General features: G+C 48.5%; 1 protein-coding gene across 1 annotated transcript in view; it reads right to left on the bottom strand.

The window, feature by feature from the left end:
• Window positions 1–26,962, bottom strand: part of IGF1R (insulin like growth factor 1 receptor) — a 152,533-nt gene that overhangs the window by 42,731 nt on the left and 82,840 nt on the right. Inside the window, 4 exon segments of the mRNA XM_077317324.1 lie at window positions 381–525; window positions 3,594–3,739; window positions 5,868–5,907; window positions 5,910–6,176. Of these exon segments, the coding sequence (XP_077173439.1) occupies window positions 381–525; window positions 3,594–3,739; window positions 5,868–5,907; window positions 5,910–6,176 (598 nt within the window).

Genomic DNA, 26,962 nt, shown 5'->3' with positions numbered 1-26,962 from the left:
GATCAGCCCTGACTGCTCTTTAGAAGGCCAGATCCTGAAGATGAAACTCAAATACTTTGGCCACCTCATGAGAAGGAAGAACTCCCTGGAGAAGAGCCTAATGCTGAAGAAGGGGACGACAGAGAATGAGGTGGCTGGAAGGAGCCACTGAAGCAGTAGGTGCAAACTTAAATGGACTTTGAGGAATGGTAGAGTACAGGAAGGCCTGGAGGATCAATGTCCATGGGGTCGCAATGGGTCGGACACCCATCAAAAACAACAACAACATATATAAAACCCAGTTAAATATCCCAAAAATTCCCTATGCAATAGGCTTTTTATCATGGGAATCTGTTTGTCTTTCAGTCATTCTTCAAAACAGATTCCAGGATGACACTTACCCATCCAGTTGCTCCTCTCCGTTAATATACCGCAGATTTTTCAAGAAAGACAGCGACACCAGTGCATGTGAATGCCGGATCTTCACGTAGCCCGTCACTGTTTCAATCAAGCCCATAAAATTCTCCAACTCTGCAGCAATGTTGTCTGAAAAGAGAATGGAAAGGAAGGGGAAGAGATGACCTAAGGCAGCAGTCCCCAAGGCTTTCACGGCTCGGTACCGGGTCATGGACCGGGGGTTGATGACCCCCGACCTATGGGACTGATCAAATTTAACATATACTGAGCAAATTTAACATATACTGTAGCTCTCCAGATGTCTGTGGACTACAATTCCCATGAGTGCCTTCCAGCAGCAGGGGCTCATGGGAATTGTAGTCCATGAACATCTGGAGAGCCACAGTTTGGCCACTCCAACTGACAACAGCTCTCCAGGGTCTCAGGCAGAAGTCTTCCACATCACCTCCGGCCTGGTCCTTTCCACTGGAGATTTTGGGGACTGAACCATGAGACCTTCTGCTCTTCCCCTGAGCATTCTGCTCCTGTCATAAAAGCATTTGAAACTCCTTGTGCCTCAGAGTGTTTAATGCACTCTAAAAGCCTCTCAAAAGCTCATAAGCAGGGATGCCACCAGTAATTCCAAGATATACTGGCTTTGAACATGGAGGCTCCACAAAGAACTATTCTGGGATGCAGCCGCAACAGTAAGGATCTTGGAATTGGTCTTTTAGAAGCCCCTTTCGATCACCACTTGATGAGGGCAGGGAATCCTGTAAGCTGTGTCCCACCTTGTCTACAGTGTGAAAAACGAAAAGGGAACAAAAACCCGACCCGAAGAAAGCAAGTCAGGAACCTGAAAGTTTGATATAGGTTTGCTTTACCCTGTTTTTAGCATTCCTGCCCTTAAAGGTTTATTTACTGGTTGATACAGATTTGCTGCTCGACCTTCGGGCTCCTAACGTCTCCACACTGTGGCCAGATGTCTTTTCTTGAACCCAAAATTCTAGGATCCCCTCTAAAAATGGACCTCTTTCTATTTTTACCCATTTGTTTTAGAAGACTCTTAAAGCACAGTCCTACACAGAATCATTCCAGTCTATGTCTGGGGAAATCAATGGCTAATAATTCTGCACAGGATTGTACTCTGCCCCTAACTTACGAATGCACTGAGCCATGTGTGAATCCTTTCTATTCATTCATTCATTCATTCATTCAATTTTTATACCGTCCATCTCAAGCAAGTTGTCTCAGGACCCCTCTCGGTGGAAGAGTCCCCCCAAGCAGAAGAGTCCCCCCCAAGCTGGAAAGAGGCTCCAAATTTGTCACAAAACAATACCGGCCCACCCTGTTCAGGAACCTTTCGACAGAACAGAGCAACCACCAAAAAACCAAACATCCCTTTCCGAAAGCTGCTCTCTGTTTTCTGGAGACAAAATTTAAGTTTCCCACCAGCTTGCTATGACAGCTCATGAAGAGAAAATAAACTTTACTCCTGGGACTGCTGGATGACTCAGACGGAAAGGAATGTCTCTTCTCCTGCTTTCTGCCCCCTCCAAAAAAATCCATCACAGCTTTTAAACACCATCCTTTCATCGTAGACATTTTGTTCCAACTAAGGCAGAGGATGAGCGCACTTAGCAGACGCTACTCAAGAGCCAATTTGTTCAAAACAAATCAGCTGCGAACACGGGCAGCGAAAGAGAGAAAAAGAGGGGAGAGCAAAAGAGGACATTCCGGCTGCTAGATGTATCTGCCAGCAGTAACGCACACATAAGGCGTAGGGCATGGAGAAATGCAGAATGCATTTCAGACCACGACAGAAAAAACAAGTGAAGGCAAGAACGACATTTCTAAAGTGGAATCTTGGTTGAGATCCTCTCCAACGAGGAATCCAAACAAAACAGCTAACACCTAAACGTTGGGAAGACTCACACCAGACAAGGCTGACGAGGCAACAAAGAAAGGATGGCGCCAAGATTTAAGGAAGGCTCCATGTATGCTGAGGGAAAGTTTTTGTGCCAGGGGGCAAATTCCTTAATCCACAGGCGTGCCATCCAACATCTCGGTGATAAGATATGCCAACTTTAAAATGCAGGCTTATAAAAAACCCCAAAGCAGCAGCAGCAGCAGCGAACTCCTTCCCTCCCAAGACCTGTGTTTCAAGTATTTTTATCTTAGCATCCCCCTAACAGGGTGATGCCGGGAACTCATTTTCTTTATTCAAGAAGAGCCTGCAATTGCGACTTGGAGACGTTCTCTCTCAGGAGAAAAGCTCTCCATGGCTAGGAAGTTGTCTATTCAGCCCAACGTACCTGTCAATTAATCCAGGATCCCATCGTAAAATTATGCAAACGCACCTATTCTGCATGCTTCAGCACTCCCGTGTTTTTAAATGTCCGTTTGCAAACATCTAATTGGTTTTGTCTGGGTTTTTCCAAAAGCAAATGGCACAGGCGAAGCAAGATGGAGGGAAAGTGATGCGTCCAAGCTTTCCTGCCACTCATAAGGGCTAGATACTTAATTAATAGAAAAACCAAGAGCCACCAAGAAATAAGCTGATCGATTCTAGACTCCCTTTGGAAGAGTGGAAAGTTTAGCGATAGTCGTTTCCCACAACTGCCCAGCCGAGAAGACTTCTTCTCCTTTCCTTTGCTCATATAAAGGAGAAGGAAGGGAAAGTCCCCATAATTTGGAAGGCAAGAAGAAAGATGGTCACTCCAGTACAGAAGACTGCAAACGCACATCCTGAGAGTCAAGGCATTCACTGACAGCACTTTGAAGTAGCCAACCCCTAAACTTCGTCAAGACCACAGAGTTAGCCCCTTGTTATCATTATTATTATTAATAATAATAATAATATTTCAAATTTATGCTGCCCTTGCCCGAATGCTCAGGGTGCCTCACAGATTAAAACCATAAAATACCTCAACGTTCATCAAATGTTATGCTAGCCTGAGAACATTGGTTAACAGATGGGATGGGATGGGATGGGATGGGATGGGATGGGATGGAAGGGAGGGAGGGAGGGAGGGAGGGAGGGAGGGAGGGAGGGAGGAAGGAAGGAAGGAAGGAAGGAAGGAAGGAAGGAAGGAAGGAAGGAAGGAAGGAAGGAAGGAAGGAAGGAAGGAAGGAAGGAAGGAAGGAAGGAAGGAAGGAAGGAAGGAAGGAAGGAAGGAAGGAAGGAAGGAAGGAAGGAAGGAAGGAAATCTACTTACTCCCACGACGGATGTTGATCAGTAGGTTCCCATTGATCACCGTGCATCCTTGAAGCATCTGCGCTGCCGTGACGGAGTCGATGGTCAGGGTCTTGTCACCCGAACACTCTTTGGGGCACGGACCTTCACATGGGCTGCAGAACATGCTGGTGAGAGAGAAGGGGACACCGAAAAAAGGGTCAGCCAGAATTAACCACTTTGCAACCATCATCTTAAGGGGGGAAACAACAACACAGGCTGCATCCAGCCGGAACGCAGAACCAAAATAGAGACCAAACCAGAACACCCCTAGCCCGGGCCTTCAATTTTCGGGGGCCATGGAGGAGACAGTAATTTATTCATTTCATTTTATGTGTTCATTTTCGGGATTTTATGCTGCCCATCCCCTTGGGCTCAGATGAACATGGTGGAATGCACTGCCACCAGCATCTAGTTACTGCCACTCACATGGATGAATTTATAGGACAGTTTCATGGAGGAGAGGTCCATCAAGAACTCCTAGTCCTAGGGATGGAAGGCAGCCTCCCCATACACAAAGAGTCAACCTCTGAATTCCACTTCAGGGAGGCAGCATCAAAGGAAGGGCCTCAGCTCCTGTGTCCTTCTTTCTTGGCCCTCCAGGGCAACTGGTTGGCCACTGTGGGGGACAGGGAGCCAGACCACTGGTCCAATCCAGCAGGGCTCTTCTCAGGCCCCCAAATGGAGCACACTGACTTCTGCCCAGAACTTGACACCTCAAGCTGCACATCACAAGGCATTTTGGAACACATTCTCCCAAGCAAGGACACTTCCGGTCTCCTGGAGCTGGAGAAACGGTCCCTAGTTCCTTCAACGTCCTCCATTCCCTTCTTTCCCGCTTATTCAACTTCCCAGCAGTACTGGTAATAAAACACCAATGTGGCATTCTACCTTGTAGCCCCCTCGTGATCTGCTGTGCCCACCAACCATCCTGGAATCCCTGCTCTAACCTGCCTCGGCCAGCAAAGACCCCTTGTAACCTGAGGGAGCCCATGTGGTGCAGTGGCTAATAGTAGTGGACTCGAATCTGCATGGAGAACAGAGTCTGATTCCCCATTCCTCCCCCATGTGCAAGCAGCGGGGTGACCAGTCACAGTTGTCTTAGGGCTGTGTTCACAGGGCAGTTCTCTCAGAGCTCTTGCAGCCCCACTGATCTCACAGGGTGTCTCCTGTAGGGAAAGGTATTTGTAAGTCACTTTGGGACTCCTTCAGGTAGTGCAAAGTGGGGTATAAAAAACCAGTTCTCTTTATAAAAATATGGGACGAGGCGGGGGATCTATTGTTCCTGCAGTGCTCAGCATCAAAAGCTGCTGAGAGCGGAAACAAAAAGAAGGAAGCACAAGTCGGCCCTCTGTGGTCGGACACAAGGAGGGAGCCCTTTGTCACGGGCAGCCCATTTCTGCCGCCTTCTCCTTCTCTCCCCCTCCTTCAGCTGTCTCTCCTGTCCGCCGTGCCCACCTTCAGAACAAAGTTCAGGTTGCAAGCACCGTCTCAATTCAGCTCATGGCAGCAGACTACATGACTGACTCTCCCGCCACAGTTCCGCAAGCCGCTTGCCCGCACGGCACCTTTACACGAACCAACAAACTCACAGCTCGGGTATTCCAGCATGCAGCCCCGGTGACACATTCCAGGAGACACTTCGAGTGTGTGTGGGGGTGTGCAAGCCAAGGGGTTGGGGACTACTGACCACCCAGAGAGGTGGGAAGAGAAAGCAGAATCGCTCGAGTAGTCACTTCCTGACTATTCCCTTTGTGCTAGCCCACTCCGAGAGAGATAAGACAATCCCAGTATGCTTTTTTATGACTGCTTTTAACTGCTTAAAAACACAGATATTCAGATAACAGGTGTGTGTGTGTGTGTGTGTGTGTGTGTGTGTGTGTGTGTGTGTGTGTGTGTGTGTGTGTGTGTGTGTGTGTGTGTGTGTGTGTGTGTGGGAGGGGGAATGGGGGACACATTGTCCAGGGGAATATTTGGCTACTAGGAAAGGGCAGAGATCACAGCATTCCACCTGTATGCAAAGAAAAACCTTTTTGGGAGAAAGGGAAGGTTTGTTTACATGACTTTGAAGGAAAAGGAAGGGCATGGCTGGCCAAATTCTGTTCTCCATATCTCCATGGACTATAATTCCCATGGAGAGCCAGGGGTCTCGACAGGAATGCCAGGTTCCCCTGACCCTTGAGTTTTCCTCCATCTGTGCATCTCTCCGAGTACTGGGAGCAGCCCCCTGTGCTCCTGCAAGACAGGAAGTGTTACCTTTGAGAGTCGTTCAGCATGAATCCTGGTGGGCATTCGGCACGCACTCGTTGTCGTGGATTACAAACTTCTCATCTTCTGGCTCGGCGGTGGACAGCTCTTTGCAGGCCTCCCTGGTGATGCAGCGCCAGCCCTCAAACTTGTAGGTGTTCGGTGGGCAGGTGGGGACGCAGGCCCCGTCGTGGTAGTAATTTTGGCAAGCCACGCAGGCCGTGTTGTTGTTCGGCGCTGTGCAGCTCCCCAGGCATTCCGGGTGGCAGCACTCATTTTGATCCGTGCACGCATGTTTTCCGCAGGATCTGGGACATACTGCAAAGACAGCAGAAACGAGCACCAGTAAATGACAGGCGGTGATCCACAGCAGCAAGAGGACCAAAAGCACAACAGAGTGACACAGGCCCATATCAAATATGATCGACTCATAGACTTGGAAAGGGGCCATCCAGGCATCTAGTCCCACCCCCTGCTCAATGCAGGATCAGCCTCAAGCATCCAGGAGAAGTCTCTGTCCAGCTGCTGTTTGAAGGCCACCAGTGAGGGGGAGCTCCCCACCTCCTTAGGCAGCCCATTCCACTGCTGAACTAGACTTATGGAATCCGAAAGTGGGAAAGGGCCATTAAGGCCATATAGTCTAACCCTCTGCTCAGTGCAGGATCAGCCTCAAGCACCAGGAGAAGGATCTGTCCAGCTGCTGCTTGAAAGCCGCCAGTGAAGGGCAGCTCCCTACCTCCTTAGGCAGCGCAGTCCACTGCCAAACTACTCTGACTGTGAAATTATTTGCCCTGATATCTAGCCAATATCATTTTACACTTCATTTAAACCCACTACTGGGGGTCCTCTCCTCTGCTGCCAACAAGACCCTTTCCCTACCCTCCTCTAAGGGACAACCTTTCAAATACTTCAAGAGAGCCATCCTGTCCCCTCTCAACCTTCTCTTATCCAGGCTGAACATGCCGAAGTCCCTCAGCCTTTCAGCCCAACAGACCTGGGTCCCCTTCCCCCCCCCCCCCAAAAAAAACACCTCTCTGGAATAGCTCCTGTTTTGATGCCCTGCTGGCATTATGGAAGGGTGGTCAGAGCCTCCTCTGATCTCTTTGTGGAGGTTTTTGAAGACACAGAGAATCTTTGCCAGATGCTCGCTGTCCAGTCACCCCACCTGGCCAACTCCAACTCCAACTCCAACTCCAATACAATTCAAATGCCTGGTACCAGGACAACGCTTTTCCTATTCAGTCTGAATTTCTACCCATTTCACAACAGCTGCATAGCAGGTCAACATTCTACAGGCAATGTCCTTTTCCCAGTTAGGATGGCTCAGACATGTTCTGTGACGTCACAGCGGCCCAGTGGCTTCTGGCAACTAATTTTTACAGCTAAGCTAGCCAACACTTAGGGGAAAGCAGCATAGCATAGCCCATCTTGTCAGATCTTGTAAACTAAGTATAGTCAGAATTTGGATGGAAGAACACCAAGGAAGACTCTGTAGAGGAAGGCAATGGTCAACCACCTCTCCTGCCTTGAAGGCCCCATGCTGGGGTCATCATAAGTGGTGGATGGGAGACCACCAAGGAAGACTCTGCAGAAGAAGGCAATGACCAACCACCTCTGCTTCTCACATGCCTTGAAGGCCTCTTGCAGGGGTCAGCATAAATATTGGATGGGAGACCACCAAGGAAAACTCTGCAGAGGAAGGCAATGACCAACCACCTCTGCTTCCCACCTGCCTTGAAGAGCCCTTGCTGGAGTCAGTAACTTGGCTGCGACTTGTCAGCACAGACCAAGGCAAAGATAGCTTTACCACCAATGGTGTTATTCCCTTAAGCAAATGGCTAGAATCACCAATCGGTGGTGAAGTCAGCATCACGAGGGCTTCTCCAGTCAGCTGCCAGACAGGTTTGCCTGCAGCTAGCAATGCCTCATCTCCATGTACGTAAATATTAGATGTCTCCAAGGCTATTAAGAGATGTCTTCAGAATCTCCAGACAGCACATGTCTTGCAGGCAGATGGATTGCAGTTCCCCACAAGTGCCAAAACTCAAGATTTAGTATCATCACAAGATTCCCCGTTCACAAAAGGATACCAAAGCAAATCCACAGCAGCAGAACAAGCCAAGCGCGGATATGTAGATAGTTGGAAAGTTTGCTCAGGCAGGCAAAACGGGGGATGCCACATAGACCGATCAGCTCTAACCACACCCGAAAGCTCAACTTTTGAGGCCAAAATGCCATGAAGAATAGAACGGCATCCCCCGCATTTCCGAAAACCCAACCGAAGCAACGATCAAATAGGCATTTCCTCAGTTATCTTCTCAGATACCGTTCTGTCCTCCCCCTCCCAAACCCAGAAATACACACACACACAACACAGTGACCTTTGAGCCTGACCTATCAATCGCCACTTCCACAGTTAGGACCGAAGCAACACCGGAAACCATTTCCCTTTGGAGCAGACCAAACAAGGACCTGCCATACCTTCAATGACATCTCACTAAGGTCCACCAGCAGTGTCTTAAACTGTTCCTTCCCTAGGTGGCAAGGTGAGGCATTCACTGGACACACAACTTCCTTTTGTACAAAAAAGAACACACACATACCCTGCATGTAGAGAATTAGTACAGCACAGGAAAGATTGGCTTAGAATCTGAGGAAGAGTGCTTGCACTCGAAAGCTCACGCCTTTGTTGGTCTTAAAGGTGCTACTGGACTCTGATTTCATTGTGCTACTTCAAACCAACACGGCTACCCACTTGAATCTATTCTTATTCCCAGTCATGCCAGCTTTCTGAGGGGAGGGAATTTAGCGGATGACAATTCAGACATAATTCAATCAAAGCCGAGATACAGCTTTTACCCAGGAGGGCTGTTCTCAGGCCTTTTCTTTTGGAGTAAGGACTTACTGCCCAGGACAATCCTCATCAATGTCTCTATTGTCTACACAGATTGGCAGTTCTCCAGGGTCTCAATTGGAGGTCTTTCACAATACCAACTACCTGACTTGGGCTGGAGATGCTGGGGATTGAACAGGGGACCTACAGCATGTCAAGTGGGAGATCTACCACTGAGCCACAGGCCCTGAAAAGAGGACAGCACAAGTTCTACTAACCCAGCGATGGTGCAGAGGAGCTCTCCGAAAGATGCCGCGAAACATTAAGTGCTAGAGGGCACTGTGAATTTCCAAGGGAAACATCAGGCAGCGTTTGCAGATTGGCTCTCTTGGGCAGCACTGGGTAAACAATTCTTACTGTTCCCCCCATCCCACGCCAAGATTTTCAGCAAGGCTGAAACAGAACAATCAGGTAAACAAAAAGTTTGGTTAGGAGGGAGGCGGGGCATAGCCAGGAGGGAGAGACTTCTGGCAAAGCAGAGGACTCGGCCTCAGCCAAGGTTGGCAGACATTCAGTGGCACGTGGGCAGGCACAGGTTTGCCAAGTGTGGGAAAGTTTTCAAAAAGATCCTTTCCTTTCCCGTAAAATGATATGCAAGCCTTCCACTGGGGGGGGGGGATATCCCCATCCCTCTAAAATGCTTCCACAAAAGTTAAGTTTTCAAAACAATTCCGATGGAAAAGCAGCCAAGCATCGGAGGAAGGGGGCCTGTGTAGCTTGCCCAATTCCACTCATCAAGACAAAACTGTGAAAGGATCCAGGGCTGGTCCCTCGAATGAATCAACGGCAGAGTGCTTTCTCTCTCTTTCCATATTAGAACAAAGTGTTTCGTAGGAGGCTGAGTGCTTTGGCATGATGCAGAAACTGCCCTTGGAAGCAAATTAATTGCCTTCATAACAGGGAGTCTCGATATGAGATCAAAAACGAGCCTCATCCGTCTCTGCTACCAATGATCTCCACCAACCTGTACGGTGGGTTAGCATTATCAACTCTATTTTGGATACGGTGGGTGGGGGGGGGGGGTCAGGTTCTGATGACGCAAAAGCACGGTAAACGAATCCCAGGCGCCATTTCATGGCAAGCCACAGGGAAGCACCACACGTAAAAATGCAAACTTCCAGATGACACTCTAGGAATTCCCAGTGGTGTCTAAGGAACAGATCACAGAGATTAGGGGAAGTTCCTAGAGTGGTACTATGGAGGACATCCCCCCCCCCACACACACACACACACTTCTTAGTACAGACTCAAAATGCACGACTAAATCAGGAAGGGAGGTAACTAAGGTGCATTTTTCGCAAAAACACTGCAACACCAAGATGTACATCTTAAAAAAAAAAAAACATCCCAGGCTCATAAAATAAATAGCCCACATTTAAGTGGCAACAGGGAACCTGCCCGTAGAAGAGGCAAAACAGCGGCGTCCTTTGATTCTAATGGATTAGCCACGACAGTTACCTAATGGCTTTCCTATCCACCGGCTCCCATCTTTCTATCGCGTTCTACAAGATTGTTTTCCTCTTTACGGGAGAGCAACTTTTTACAATTTTGCATAAAAGACACTTCGGTGAAGAGGAACCCACAGGAAGCAAAGCGTCTTCACACCACGCATCAAAAACGCTGAATGGCTTCATATTCTTCCTGATAATTAAACCACAATTAGAAGCTTTCCGAAAGAGAAAGAAAGGGGGGGGGGATCACCTGCTAGGACCATATTTAAAGCTTTTTGACTCTCACTGCTATTCCGTGGTGCTAAGGATTCCAAGCAATTACTCCCCGCAATTTAAGTCTTGTCGTTTGCTGCCATCTGCATTCCTGCCATGTTTAGGGAAAAGTTTTGGAGAGCCCAACTGCAAAAGAAGTGTTCCAGTTATCCAATGTTCTGCATTGGGGGGGGGGGGGGGGAGATGCGTGTCAAGACTATGACAACCTTTCTCAACTTTTTTACCACTGAGGAACCCCTGAAACTTTCTTCAGGCTTCGAGAACGCCCCCCCCCCCCCCCGAAGTGGCATGATTGCGTTTGGTAAGCATGAGTGTGTACATACCCAGTCGGGGCCCCTCCCCTTCCCACCCCCTCCAGGCCCTTCATTGGCTGTTTTGGGAGGGAGGTGCAGTTAGCCTGACTTTCTACATTGCTGATCTGTTAATATTTTTATATTTATTTACTTGTATATGTTTTCATTGTTGTCCGCTGCTCCAAGTCTGTCATCAAGGAGAGGCGACAGATCGATCGATAATACCTACACATCCATCTGGTGCTTACGGAAAGGGATTGGGGATGGAAACAGAGAGCCTTTATCTATTAGCTTGACGTTTGAATTGAAATTCTGACTCTTCACCTTCAAGATTTTTTCTTGTGTGTTTTCTTATTTGGGGGGTGGGGGTAGCCCTTCTCCACATGGCTAGAAGACAACTGTGGCTTATCTACGGTCTCTTGCAGAGGCTTCCAAAAATTAACTTAAACACCCTTATTTTTTTATTTGGGGGGGGGGGGGAAAGAGCGTCTAAAAAAGACTATGCCGAGTTATTTTAAATGATGAGGAGTCGTTTGAATATATTCCTTATAAGTTTACTAAACTCGCCCTGTCCTCCCATGACTAACTGAAGTGGAATTGAGAGAGGATTCTATATTTATCGCCCCTCTGCTTGTTTGCGCCGAGGGCCCCATTTCCAGCTTCCGTCGCTGCGCGCAAAGCTATGCGAAGCATTGTGGACTCCTAAAGTTTGCCGATTTCCTAACAAGGCAGGCTCGTAGCCCACGAGGAACAAGCTGGGCGCTGTTTCGTCCGAAGGGAAGCCAGCTCCAAAGCAGCCCTCTCTCTCGTACGGCCTCTGCGGATAACCGTTCCCGAGTAAATAACATCCAGCACAGACATCTGCAAATTCTCTCTCAATTTATGTCATCTGTTTCCCTCTGCTGTCCTGTGGATTAATTGGGATTCTAAGTTTTCTGGCTGGGCATGGGTTTGCATCTTCGATCATTTCCCTCACGACTAGCTGCTACAGTTGCTTGAGTAATAAGAATTACTGCTAATCGTTCACAGGCAACAGCTTCTCTACTCCCAAGGAAGTGCTGGAGCTCTTCGAGGAGGCTGCACGGAATACGGTCCTGGGCTCTGCGTAAAGAGGGCAGGGAAGAACGTAATTGGGTAAATGCTCCGGAAGCAGAGCTCCGCCTACACTACAAACATAAAGCAAGAGTTCCTTGATACTCAGCTGGCTGCTAGAGATCCTTGCCATGGCCTCAGAACCCAAGGATGATCCCCAGGTCTCCAAATTGTGCACTTAGAATCATAGAAACATAGAGCTGGAAGAGGCATCTAGTACAACCCCCTGCAGAATGCAGGAAACTCACCTGCCCATCACAGTGACCCCAATCCCATGCCCAGATGATGCCCCCCCCAAGTAAGTATCCCTGTCCAGTCTGACAAGGAGGAAATTCGCCTCCCGATGCCAAAGTGGCAATCGGCATTTCCCTGAACAAGCAAAGCAAGAGCCACAACAGCCAAGCCCCGACACCATTCCTTCTGCCCACCCACCCACAGCCTCATTCCAGGATCCGAGAGAAAGGGACCAGAATCCCCCTTTTCATCTCTATCACTCCCACAGCCCCTCATCTCGGCTTCTTTAGGATAGAATCAGCAGCCACCAGCCGTTGTGCTACCATGACCATCCTGTGCTCAATCTGTACTCCCAGTGACGTAACAAACTTTCTGTCTGGCAGCAAGCCAGTCGCTCTCATTCAGATGGGACCAAACTGTGGCTCTCCAGATGTCCATGGACTACAATTACCATGAGCCTCTGCCAGCACCCCTGGTTGAGAAAGCTTGTCCTAACCACTATACCATACAGCAGGCTCTCTCAACAATGGTTTTGTGAAACCCTGAGGTTTCTTCATGGCCCTGAAAGGGTTTCCTGAATGGATGGGAGTTACTTAATTTTAAAATATTTTAATACTTCTGGGGTTTCTTGAAGCCTGAAGGACGTCTCAGGGGGTTCTCTTCTGCCACATCACAGAAAGGCAACTGAGTCCTCGTGAACCCACGTGTGGGTTAAAAAATAAATCGGAACAAGTACCAGCATGACACACCTATCTGAGAGCGTGTTTTACAAACAATTAGGAACCCCTGGAAAAAAAAATGACAGGCTGAAAGTCATCATAGGATTATTAGAGTCGTATTCTGCCTGTAAATTCTGTTCCCATTATAAAGAAAGTTGAAAAACACCCTCCCCTTCCTTCACTGGATTAAGGCAATTATTCCCTATAGCAGGGGTAGTCAAACTGTGGCCCTACAGAACGCTGGCAGGGGCTCATGGGAATTGTAGTCCATGGACATCTGGAGGGGCGCAGTTTGACTACCCCTGTCCTACAGTGATAGCAAAGAGTGCTATGCGAGTGAGATGGGTGGAAACCTACAAACCCACCCCTGGTGAGTCCCAAGAAACACTAAGGGGGGGGGGGGGAGAGGGACGGAAAGGAAGGGAATGAGTATCCTGGAGGCAAAGAGAGAGGGAATTTTTATAAGAACATCAGAACACGTACCGGATCCCTTGCTGGAAGGGCGAATACATACAACTAGGCAGAGCTGTAGTAACTGAGTCCTAAAAATGCAGGCAGAGATGACACAACGTAAGGCGTTTGGAGCTGATTTTTAAAATAGCACCTTTGTACATATCTGAGGAAGCAAGCTCATCTCAACTGTTTTTGAGGTGCCACTGGACTCCCTCAATAAACGCTAGCTTGAAAAATTAAATGGCTTTCATTTTTAAAAAGATTCTCTAAACAGCGTACAGCTCTCTTAATTTTATGTCAAAGATTTCAGCAAGAGCCGTGGGCCATCCTCTCTACAGGCACATTTGGCCCGCTCTTCCACGACCTTTCTGTTTGGCACAGGGAAAATAATGTTAGAGTTATTGCCATAAGACAACGGCTTAACAACGGCTAAGCTCCGGGGCAGATGCCTTTTAAGACGGTAACTGTTGAAAAATAATTAAGGCACGCTAAATGCATCAAAACAATTACCTGTCGCACATGGCAACCATCCCCACAAAAGGCAGGGGATGTGTAAGCCCTTGCCTACCTCTGTAGCTGTGGTGAAAGATGGGGACCACATCCCTCCCCTGATTTTCACACCCTCCCGAACCCGTCTCCCTGAATTTCAGCAAGGGATCTGCTTGCCATGGGTTCAGAAAAACCTCCAGCCCTACTGTTTCGATGGCTCTCAAAGTTGGAAGCTCACAACATTTCCCCAGTGCCCTTGCTGAGGGATCGTCCATCCAGGAGGTAAGCAAAAGATCAGGAGAAGCCCAACAAGTTATTTGGGGATTTTATTTGCCTTTTTCTGCAAATATTTCACAATGACCGCATTCCAGTATGTCCTGGCGTGCCTTTTTGCGTGATCTGTCACCAAGCTGAGAGCTTATTAAGGGGGGGGGGGAGTTCAAGCTCCTTATTAGAGGTCAGCTGCTAATTTTTTTCTGAAATGGATGTTAGGAGGGCTTTTCAAGCCAAAAATCTATTTTCTTTATCAGCATCATTAACACTCAGCGTACAAAGTGCTCCAAGATTGTACAACCAGGCAGGTAATGTTACAAACCAATATTATTGCTTGCTTTCTTATTTCAGTAAGGGAATCAATCCAATGATCTGCAGAAAAACCCTCTTGATATCCGAAGACCTTCTTTTTTTTTTTTTGTACTCGCAAAAGATCAAGTTACTAAGAGAGAGAGAGAAGCCAAGAGACTTAAATCTATTCTGCACTGAAACAGAAGAATCTCAATGTATATATTCTTTTGCAGCTAAAAGACCGAGGGAGAAGATACCCAACAAGGGGGTAAAGGGGAGCAGCACCCCTCCAGCCCCAAGCGGTCCGGGTACGCTCCCTTCTGATGGCCAGCAAAGGGGAAAAGATGCCGTTTGCCTTGTTCCTATTGCTTTACACTGAAGCTCGAAGGGCAGACCACATGACACTTGTTTATGAGCCTGGAAGAAAAAAAATCACATGATCCTCCGCCAACGCCATCGCCTTCCCCCTACCCAGAGCTTTATAGCTCTGCCAACGCAAACAGGCATGACCCGCCTACATGAAGATGGGCAGGAATCTAGAAGCAACCGTGCCGCATCCGTCACCAATAGGCTGTGAGCCTCCAAAGCAGCCATTCCCTCCAGAGGACCTGATCTCAGCTCATTCCGGGAGATCTCCCGGCTCCGACTTGAAGTTCGGCAACAGCTCAAAGATGCAAGCGCATTCAGTGAAGCCATGGGTCTTCCTTCCCGCTTCCAATTCCACGCTTGGCCTCCAAACGCAGAGCCACAAGTGCACGGGTAGGAAACCACATGTTTGGAAATAAATCCCCTATTTAGAACTCTAAATCAAAACCAAGCTTTTTTTTAAAGGGGAGGGGGAGATGCCGCCAATGCTGGTGCTGACATGCAAAGGTCACGTTTCAGGTGTACTTGAAAGCAGAGTGAGCCCAAAAGAGTATGCACGGTATTGGGCTGAAAAACTGGAGGCATACGTGCTTGCTTGCATTTCCCTGTGTGTCCGACGGTCCTTACAACACGCATGCACCACATGAGCTGCTTAAAGTGGAATTCCTAGAGGGATTATTCCTCGTGTGCGTACAGAGAAAAAAGAAGGGCTAGCAAAAGAAGGGGAGAAGTTGTTTTGGACTGGCCGAAGCAGAGTTTGGTGAAGGAAGACAACAGTGTACACGTCACGCAAATCATACAGTGCAAAGTAGCAGCTTTGCTCAAAGAACTAAAGAAAACAAGAGGCATTTTTGAGGCTCTTTCCTCAAAACCTGGGTATTCAGTTGTCACCATATTCATTTACTCACTATAGACTATTAGGAAGGAACGGCACGCTTCCTTTTGAGGAGGACAACAAAAAGTATTGTTGATATTTACAAGCAGCCAAATTAGGGCTAACCCCATGTTTGTTTTTAAAAGATACAGCTTTAGACAAACACAGAGAAACCTGGTAAAGTCGTTAGGGAAGGCTGCAGCTTGGTGATGGAGCATCTCCTCGGCATGCAGAAGGTCCCAGGTTCAAGTCCTGGCAACTCCAACAAGGATCATGTGATGTAAAAGACCTTTTCCTGAGGCCCCGAGAGAGCCCCTGCCAGTCTGAATAAACAGTACTAACTTTGATGGATTCAGCACAAGGCAGCTATGAGTGTTCACTTGGTGAGAGCCAAATCTGAGCCTCTGAGCCTCCACACACTCGTTGCTGTAGCCTTCAGCCACTTCTGAGACCTTGGGATCCATAAATCATATAGATTTGCAATGTACAGAAGTTAGAGTAGCTTTTCTAAATTTCTTACCATCGAGAAACCCCTGAAACATTCTTCAGGCTTTGAGAAACCCCAGAAGTGGTGCGATGTGAGCTCTCATTGGGGAGGAAGGCAGGGCCAAAATGAAGTAAATAAATGCATAAATAAAGCAACAGACTCCCACAGTCAAAACTGTTCTGGGAATGCGCCATCCGCCTCTGGTTCTTGAGACAGAGTCTGACAAATTTCTGTCATATTGTGATTTAGGCAAGGCAATTTCTGCCTGAAAAATTCCCAGCCACCCTTCCTTCTATAAAGGAAATCCTTGTTGATTCCCCGCCCCCACAACTCATTCAACACACAGTGTTTGGATTCCAAAAAAGGTTGTTTGCCAGCCAATGTTTGTCTCATATTCATAAAAATTCTCAATGACAAGGAACAGCAAACAGCCTGTAAACAACCGTGACCGGCCCGAAACACACAAAGCGGTCACAAAAGAAAAAGTCAAGAGATTCTTTTCTCTTTTTCTTGCCCCCTCCCCAAAAATGCTACTGTAGCACATGTTTATCAGGGTGTTTTTCTCATCCTCTGTGTTTCCTTCCCTCATTTATTATCAACGTTGTTCTTGTAAAGTCCAGACAGAACAAAACGTTCCATCACCGTGCCTTTCCCCCTGCTGTAAGTCTGGTCAAGGCCGAACTTTTTTGGAGAGGGGGGGAGAGAAGGGGATTAAAAAACACAGGGAGAATTGATAGCTGTGCTTTCCAAACATTCAACACAGCTGGCCAATTGTCACAACAGCTCTGGGCAGTCCATCCAATGGCATTACCCCCAATTTACAGATTTGGGGATGCGGAAAAAGTGGCTTTAAAGTTTGAGACCAGGGGCACCAACCCAATTTTATTCAAGGTATGGACTCTCAGGTGCAGCCACGCTTCTCCAGACCAACACGGCTACCTCCCCAAAAGGTAAAATGACCGCACGCTCTTTGTTGCGAAAATTACTCCCGAACTGCTTCCAGACCTGGATGCTTCTTCCCGCGCAGGCAGTCTGGAGTCACTGCAGGATGTGTCTGGGTGCTGACGGGAATGATGAGTTGAACCTGATCTGCAATGGGCAGTATGGTGTAGTGGTTAGAGCAGCCTCACCCGGTCTCCAAAGGTCTGACCCGGACGTAGCACCAAAATTCAGACAGAGGCGGAGCTGACCTCAAAATGTCAGGAAGCACAGCTGCGCAAAAATTTAATCAAAATGTTCACCGTTCCAGGCGGGAAGCTTTCTGGGCAACCTGGGACCACTCTGAACCTGACCTACCTCACAGGGTTGTTGCAAGGGTAAAACAGACGAGGGGAGACCGCAGCCTTTGATCACTACTGAAGAGAAAGGTGACATTCTAAAGAGTTATCAAACAAGTTCACTGGTTTTCCTGGCTACAGTTAAAGATCTGGACAAATTAAATTTAGCCCACTTATACTCCATACTTCTTCCCTCCCTCCCACCCCTCCCAAAGTGTTCAATGATGGCAGAGAGGGCAGGAAGGGGCGGGGCCCCAGGTGGGCATGGACCAGCTAAAATAATCTTCCCTACGCTCTCTTCCATAGGGGCCATAAATGACTCCAGGAAAGTTAAGTGTTTGACCGAACGTGCTACAATGTACACATCTTTTTTTTTTAATGCATGGATTTATTTGTAAGTGATCAATACTAAGTAATTGCTACCTCGTAAGGGAATTTATTATCAGGAATTCAAGGCCAAGCAATACAAATTCCCTTTGGCCCAGGTGATGATATTCATGACTAGACTGAGATTTTAAGTCCACATCAGGGCTTTGAGAATTCATACAATGTACTCAAACAGTTTGTTTCACTACTTGCAGGGGGGGCCCAACAGTCGCTCTCCAGATGTCCATGGACTACAATTCCCATGAGGCCCTGCCAGCCAGGCTCATGTGTAGTCCATAGACATCTGGATAGCCACCGCTGGGACACCCCTGCACTACAACAAGGTGAGATTCAAATGGGTAGCTGTGTTGGTCTGAAGTAGCACAATGAAATCAGAGTCCAGGAGCACCTTTAATACCAACAAAGATTTATTCAAGGTGTGAGCTTTCGAGTGCAAGCACCTTGAATAAATCTTTGTTGGTCTTAAAGGTGCTCCTGGACTGATTTTATACAGCAAGGTGAGTTACTGAAAAGAGAGGGGGGAGAAAGAGACAGACAGAGAGAGTGTGTGTGTTTGTGTAAAAAGCAGAAACAATAACAAACCCAGGAGGCAAATGTTTGTTCACTTTTCATAGAACGCCACTGATTTCCCCCCAGGACTGTTTCTGTTGTGATCTGAACCGGTTCCATTGCAGAGTCTCCTTTAGGGCCTCTCTCATTGAGGTGGTCAGAGCGTCAGACAAGGATCTGGGAGACCCAGGTTCACATCTCCATTCTACCACAGAAACGCACTGGGTGTTCTCAGGCCGCTCTCAGCTGGGCCTACCGCACAAGGTTGTTGTGCGGATTAAAAAACGGAAGACAGGTGTAAGACAAGTGTGAACCCAGCGAGAAAAGTGGGTTTAAAATGAAGTTGATGAATACATTCAATATTAGCAAGGAGTTGGCAGAAATCCCAGAGGGAAAATGCCTCGTTAAAAACCCAACAGCACAGGAGAGATGCAGACGCATCTCTGCCCTGTGCTGACTGGAGCAGCTGCGCTCCACAGTGGATGCTCCATTCCACATCTTCCAGCCAGCCTTGTCACAAATAATTCATGCCCAGGACTCTTCTATCATGCCGAAATCAAGCTGGAAACAGGAGACCCAATTCAGGTCACCAGCAAAAAACGGGGGGGGGGGGGGTGTTAAAAACACGGCACCCCAAAGCAACATTCATTTGAACTCCCCTCCCCACACACGCATCCTACATTTCGACAACCCACAAAATGATAGTGAAATGAAAAAATGAACCCGAAAGGGAGGGGAACAAAGGACACCAACGAACCCCCCCCACACACACACAAACACATGTGATCTGCAACTCAAAATGGTTGCAGACACATCTCCGATAGCCTCATCCCTTTCACAGCAGCAAGAACTCCTCTCCTGATCTTGCAGCTCACCGTACCCATGGAAAGACAGCCAGTTGTAATAAGCTCAGAGTACCACCAGGAGAGCCCTCCTTTTAGGAACCAGCCCAGGGAGGGAAACGCGGGGTGGAGGGGGAGCTGAGGGGTAACGACACATGGATGGTTTGCAAGACTCCCTTTGGAAACCCTTCAGGTTCCCTCTCCTTGCCAGACCCGGGGGGCGGGGTGTGGATGGAGTCTGCGGCTGGCTTTTCACTGCAAAGGTTTCACGGCAATCCAGGGAATCTTCTCCTGCCCCTGTGCCTGTTTGCTGGAAGCCATCCTTCCCATCCCTGCTAGCAACCGTGCCTCCTTTTGATGCAGCCCACTACGATGGCCAAGACGGAGGATGCCCACTGGGGCCATCCGCAGAGGGCTCCCCGGCTGTCCCCCACCCCACCGCCCAGCCTGAAAGGTGGAATTTCCGAGGGAACCAATTGGATGGCGCGCAGGGCGGTGCCAGATGACTGGCATGTTATTCAGAGTAGAAAGTAGTAAACAACCTCTCTCCCTCCCTCCCTCCCTCCCTCCCTCCCTCCTGCAAGGCTGGAGACGGAGGTGAGCACAAAAGACGGTCCACGGCCTCCCCCCCCCCCCCCTCCTCCAGCCTCTCCCTCTCTGAGCTAGTGGCGCACTGCAGGACAAAAGGAAAGCCCCAGCCAGTTCGAGGGGTAGCCAGAAACTGGAGAAACGGGAGTGGCAAGCAACAAAGGCTTAAACGGCTGAGGCCCGAGTCAGATTCTTGCGCCTGTTCTGGAGATTTCCCAAAACATTCGGGCACAGAGAGATTCCCATCTGGCCATGTTCTACCTCTGAAGATGCCAGCCACAGTTACCGGCGAAATGGCGGGGGCAAAAACTACCAGACCGCAGCCCGACAGACCAGAAAACCCACACTGGCCCCTTTCCAAACCCCATTTTGAACATTTTGTGTCCGTGTCTATTGATACGTTGTGTGTGAGCGTATACATGGAGGGGGTGGGAGAGAGATTTCAAAATATTTCTGCATCGTGAAATGTTCGGGATTTCGTTCCGTTTCTGCTGATGTTCCCCAAGCCGTGCACGTGTATTCACACAATCTGAAAGATCCCTTGGTAGCTTGCAAAAAAGCTCAACAAAACCCCATTTTTATGCATGACGCCACTGCAAGCAATGTACGCGTGCACAGCGCCATGTGGGTAAGCATCGTGTGACCGCACAATGGAAGGAAGTCCCGGATCCTGGCACTGTATGTTGAAGGGCATGGAAAAGATACTCAAATGCCCTCCACCAACCAAACGAGGCATAACGGATTAGCTGGACCCAAGGGCTGACAGAATACGTCCTTCTGCCTCCCTGCCATCTCCCCCCCCCCCCGCCCCATCTGTTGTTTATACTCTACAACAGTTAGCAGGACAGAAGCTTGTACAAGTTGCACTGAATTCATTTTAAGTTTGTGCTTGGGTTTTCTTTGGAACTGGAAAAAGTTCAAACTATGCCCAGTTCAGCAGGGGTGGCCAAACAGTGGCTCTCCAGATGTTCATGGACTACAATTCCCATGAGCCCCTGCTGACCACAGTTTGGCCACCCCTTCGGTAGAGGATACCAGCTGACAGCAAAAATAAACAGTCATTCAGGAGCACCCTCAAAATTATTTATTTGAGAGCCAGGGTGGTTGTTGAGTGTGTTGGACTAATTTCTGAGAGACCCAGGTTTAAATCCTCCCTCATTCCGTGGAAGCTTGTGGGGTGCCCCTTGCACCAGCCACACCCCCTCAGCTTAGCCTACCTCACAGGGTCATTGTGAAAAAAAATGGGAGGAGAAAAGAAGGTTAGCCATTTCCCCATTGCGGGGAAAAGTTTGGGCATAGATGCATTAAATAACTATAAATACATTTATTTATCCTCTACTTTTCCCTGCCCCAATCGGAATGAATCCAAAGCAGTCTACAACACTGCCATCGTCCCCCCTCTGTTTTATCCTAACAACTACCATATAGGGGCAAGGGGGGGGTCAAGATCACCAAGCCGGGATTGATTCCCTGCTCCTCCAGATGCAGCCAGCTGGGCTCGTCACAGCCCTGATAGTGCTGTTCTCTCAGAGTAGTAGTATCAGGGCCCCTCTCAGACCCCCCACCTACCTCACAGGATGTCTCTGCTGTGGGGAAAGAAAGGTGAGGAGATTGTCAACTGCTTCCAGTTCTTCTTCGTCAAGTGATCTTCCATAGCGGACTTGGGATCCAAAACAGGGTTTTCCAGATTCAGGTCTGATATTCCCTCTAACCACTACTGCATATTTACTCATCCCCAAAGCTCCCTTCATTGGACTCAATCTGACTGGGGGGGGGGAGAGCGGGGGAGTTCTTTGCCCCTGGCCCCCAGCAACCCAGACATACCCCTAAAGATCTTGAACTGCTTACAGGGAAAAGCCACATGCCCCATTCCCTCACCTTCCTTGCCAGCGGGCATAACTGAGTGGCTGAGGGGAGGGGAGGGTCCCCCCAATCCATTTCACCTGTTTGCACCCATTGATTAACCCCCTTGCCACGAGCCAACCCCAAAAACCAACCCCTGTTAAAAATTAGTTGCTGACCCGGGTTGCATAAAAGCCCAGGACGTCAACAGGAATGTGAGCAAAGGAGCCAAGGAAATAACAATGAAACGGCACAACTTGCCCTTCACACTGTAGCCGCTTCCCCTCTTCCAAGAAACCACAACCAAACAACACAAGCCGAAAACAATTTGAAAGATTACGCATTTCGTGCCCGGCGTATACCAGCTCATCTTGGGAGACCCGGGAGAGGAGAACAAAGGCTTCTAACATATTCTTCTCCTGCCCTTAACATTAAGCACACACACAAAAAAGTCACATTAAAGTTTGTTTGTATTCAGAAGGGAGTGTGCTTATAGCATCTTTTCACCGAGAACAAAACGTTCCGTGTTCCTCAAAGACACCGCTTATTGGAACGTTCAGACTGTGTTTTCCAACACCGGGGGATTTCAAGCGTGGCAATAAAAAAAGTTAGCAGGAGGTCTGACTCAGGAAATAAGGGGTCTTTTATTGTCATTATTTCAACACAAAACGAAAACAGACAACCCTGCCATTCCGTGTCTGGTCTGCCCCACAAAAATATCAGAAGGCTCTACCAGCAGTCTTTACAAGAAGAAGAAGAAGAGTTGGTACTTATATGCCACTTTTCCTTACCCGAAGGAGGCTCAAAGCGGCTTACGTCGCCTTCCCTTTCCTCTCCCCACAACAGACGCCCTGTGAGGGAGGGAGGGCTGAGAGAGCTCTGATATTTCTGCTCGGTCAGAAGAACTTTATCAGTGCTGTGGCGAGCCCAAGGTCACCCAGCTGGTTGCATGTGGGGGAGCGCAGAATCGAACCCGGCATGCCAGATTAGAAGTCCGTACTCCTAACCACTACACCAAACTGGCTCTCTTTACAGGACTATTTATTGCCTTCGCTTCTGATTCCGCTTTCTCCCCTAGAGGGGCTTCAAATCAGCTTGACTCTACTCCCCATCATGACCTTGGCAGGTACTCCAAGGTCAAAAGCGTGTGACTGGCCCAAAGCCACCCTGCAATGGTCCACGGCAGAATGTTCGAACTTGGGTCTCAGCGCTTCAACACACTAACCATGACACAATGTTGGTTGTGGGAGGCGCTGACTACCACCAAATCAAAACCTACAGCGCCTGCATTATGAATTCAAGCGTTTTCATTAGTGTTTTCATTAGTCGTGGTAGTCCTCACTTCAGCTCTTTACGCAAATGCTGTGACTACAGTGTGAAGGGAGGGGAGGGAGCTTGGGAACATAATGGCTTGGCCAGGGTCTCCTCTTTATTTTATGTATAATATTAAATTTTATGTATAATATTAAAATCCTGCTTTTCTCCCCCAAAGCATCTCCTAGTCCAGGGGTAGTCAAACTGCGGCCCTCCCGATGTCCATGCATTCGCTGGCAGGGGCTCCTGGGAATTGTAGTCCATGGACATCGGGAGGGCCGCAGTTTGACTACCCCTGTCCTAGTCTATTTATGAGCAAGGGGAGATGTGAACCAGGAAATTCCAGTCTCCCAATTCTACCTTCGACCACTATACCAAAGCTGCCCGTGCTGGAAAGGCCAGACCGGTTCCAAACACATGGCAAGAACCAGGCCAGTGCAGTGGTTACGAGCATGAGGCTTGTATCTGGAAGACACAGGTTCGAATCCCATTCATGCCATGAAAGCCCTTGAGTCTCCCACACTCTCTCAGCCTGATCTACCTCCCAGGCCTGTCGTGAGGGTAAAATGGAAGAGAGGCAAATGCCGTAAAGCTGCTTTATGGAGGAAGCCAGGGAATAAATGAAACAAACACATTGGCAAGGTACAGAATCCTAGAGTTGGAAGGGACCTCACGGGTCATCTAGTCCAACCCCCCACAGAATGCAGGAAGTTCACAACTACGTGTGAAGTAGTAGGTTCACCATCTAACATTCAAAGGCAAACTCACTGGTACACCTGATTCCAAGGCCCTGACAGGTTATCTCCTGGGCCAAAAGCCAGGCCACAAAGGCACAATTCAGGCTACCAAACCCCAGTTGAGAACTCTTTACCAGCTCCGGTTAAAGCAATCAGGACAAGAAGAAGAAGAGTTGGCTTTTATACCCCGCTTTTCTCTACCTGAAGGGGTCTCCAAGCGGCCTACAATCGCTTTCCCTTCTTCTCCCCTGTGACAGAGGGGAGGCAGAGAGAGCTCTGAGCGAAACGGCTCCACCCAAACAGGACTCTGACGAGCCCAAGGTCACCCAGCTGACTGCATGTGGCGGAGCGGAGAATCAAACCCAGTTCTCCAGATTAGAAGCAGGACCACCCCAAGCTGGCAACTGAACCAAATTTCATTCTGTGCTATGATCGGGTAACATGATACATGGGGCCACATTTTTTTAAGTTCATGTACTTTTTATTGACAGATTGAAGGTCTGTTCTCCCACCTGGAAGCTTACACTCCCCATTCATCTAACCATGACGCCATCTTCCCGCCAAGTGTTTCCTAGCAACAGTCAACACACAGTTCAAGCTTGCATTATGGGCTTGCCAAGAACCAGGCTCTGAAAACCAGTGGGTAAAAGGGGTCTTACGCACAAATCTGGGTTTTATTGCAACACGTGGGGTGAGCACAACCAGCAACCAGCGGCTGAGTCCAAGTTTTGTTGCTTTAAATAAAAACTGAAATGAAATCTGCCTTTCCCCCTTGGAACTAAGAGAATATGTACATTGTCCAGAAAGGCATGTAACACCAAAAGCGTGCTCCTTGTTCCACAATCTGGAAGGCGCTTACGAAATTCTCCCCGACACTCCCCTCTGACTAATCTTGGACGGGCAACGTCGGCTGTCGGATTGCTCAAAGCGCAAAACCACAACCCACCGGAGAGCTTTCCCCGTTGCCATAATGCAGCCCCAAATACGATGCTCTGTCCCAGGCAAGAGAAATGCCCAGTCAAGAGGGAAAGTTAAAACAGCCCTAGTCCAGTTCACTTAGAGCTCTCTCAGCCTCACCTACTTCACAGGACGGGAAGAGGAAGGGGAGGCGATTGTAAGCTAGTTTGAGGTTCCCCTGCAGAGCAAAAAAAAATGGAGCACAAGAACAAAACAGCTCTTTTCTCTTCGCTTGCATTCGTCAGTTGACGACTCAGGTCATCTGAGCCCCTCATGGACCCACACATTTTTCAGAGTATACTCTTTTGAGAATGGAGATCCCCCAATCAGGCGGTGGGAGGGATGTTGCTTCTTCTGATTGGAATATAAGGACTTGGGGGAGGGTCTCTGTTCCAACTTATATCCGACAAAGGGAGCTTTGACTCTTGAAAGCTGGAAGTCTTGCAGATCAGATCCTCAAGTGGCCTCCTGACTCAGTTCTCGCTCTTCTACGGTCTACAGCCGGCCGTCTGAAACTCTGGTTTGTTTGGGATGTCAATAACTATGGCATTCCCACGCACGCAAAGTCCAGGCCAAGAACTTTGTAAGCCAGGACATCTTCGCTCCAGCCGCAGACGTTTCGGGAGTGGGGTGCTTGGGACGAGCCCTCCAAAAGGTTTCCAAATGGGTCGCCTTCTGGAAACCGACCCGGAAAGGAGACATGTTCTTTCAACGTTCCTTCGTGAACTACAAAGCCGTTTTGAGTTGATAATTGGGATGAGTAGTAGAAAAGGGGCGATAAGCAAGCGTCATACGTTATAATTAACGCCTAATGAGTCATCCAGCGGATTCAAAAGAAACGGGAGAAAAAGCATGTTTTACCAGGAGGACCTTTGGGTTTCATTCAAGGTGTAAGCTCTCCTGTGCACGCACGCTTCCTCAGACAAAAGTGGGCATGAGATAATGTCTCTTCAAAATTGACACAATTTTAAGATTCCACACAAACACACGCGCCGCCCCCCCCCCCAAGAAAAAGGACAGCTCCAAAGTTAATTCGCTTCCCGCAACTCTCTCTCATAAGGGGAAATGTACAAAGCGGGTATTCTAAGTTGGAAAATGATTGTTTTTTGGGTGCCGCCTCCTTAGACAACAATTGAGCTATTGTTGGGTCACAATTCCAGTCTCTGGACAGGAACTGGAGCTCCGTAGCGCGTACTCCGGACTTTGCACCAACCAACCCGGTATTTCTTTACCTGTGAGGTGCCATTTTGTCTCAAAAAGCACAATTGCATGTTGTCATGAAAACGCTGCAGGGAATTCCTGACCACTCCGTTACGCAGCACGTGCGGAGCTGTGAATTTTCTCTCTAGGGCAGGGGTAGTGAACCTGTGGTCCTCCAGATGTTCGTGGGAATTGTAGTCCATGAACATCTGGAGGACCACAGGTTGACTACCCCTGCTCAAGGGAACTTCCAGTTTGGTTCTTCAAAACAGAACCCCAATTTGTGAGAGGTCTTCTTTCTTGCACTGAGAATCAGAGCCAATGTTTTGTGGCGGTTCAGATACGAACTCACTGTGGGTATCCCAGAAGAATCCTTCAAAATCTAATTCGGGTGGGGGTTGGGGGTGCAATCGCAATAAGGACCGGTCAGCGTTGAGTCGTCCTAACTGAGGGGGTTTCCATCGTATCTCTTAGAGACATTTCTCGGAAAGGGTTGTTTTTTCAAAAAACGGGCTTGAGAAGTTCAATATCTCCGTCAAGTGGGAAAATTAAAATAGCGTGAGGAAAGGAGTGGCGATTTTCCGGGCTTTGTTGTTCTAATCGTTGGCGATAGTTTACAGATAAAGCAACTTCTCAAGAACTAGCTCAGTCTTGCGTCCGGCTGATCTGGAAATAAGTATCGTAAATGATAGGGAAGCAGCTGTAATCTCTTCTCTTTCCCTCGCTTCCACCCGAAGCAAAATTAAACTGTCAAAAAAATGGGTAACGGCCAAACACCCCTGCTTCCTAAGTCCGGGGTAGTCAACCTGTGGTCCTCCAGATGTCAGACTACAATTCCCATAAGCCCCTGCCAGCGAACGCTGGCAGGGGCTCATGGGAATTGTAGTCCATGGACATCTGGAGGACCACAGGTTGACTACCCCTGTCCTAAGTGACTTCTTCTCTCCTGGTTCAAGTCTAGTAGTCATTTAATCAGCCTTCATAAAAACCTCCAAGTTGTGCCACAGCTGAAGGCCCAGTAAAAAAAAAAAAAAAGATTGAAATACGGGGGGCGGGGGGGGGGGAGACCGGGGACTTTTACTTTTTTTTTTAACACGACTCTTCCCCCCTCCCACTTTTCCAATGGAGCTGCCTGCTCTTGTTGTTCCTGCTCCCAGTTTATGTTGGAAATCTCGCCTTTTTGTTTTGATTCTGACAAGCCAAACAAACACTCAAGCCAAGGA

Source organism: Paroedura picta, chromosome 18 (assembly GCF_049243985.1).
Source record: "Paroedura picta isolate Pp20150507F chromosome 18, Ppicta_v3.0, whole genome shotgun sequence".
NCBI lineage: Eukaryota > Metazoa > Chordata > Lepidosauria > Squamata > Gekkonidae > Paroedura > Paroedura picta.
Note: the sequence above shows the minus strand (reverse complement) of the source record. Positions and strands in the feature narration are given on the sequence as shown.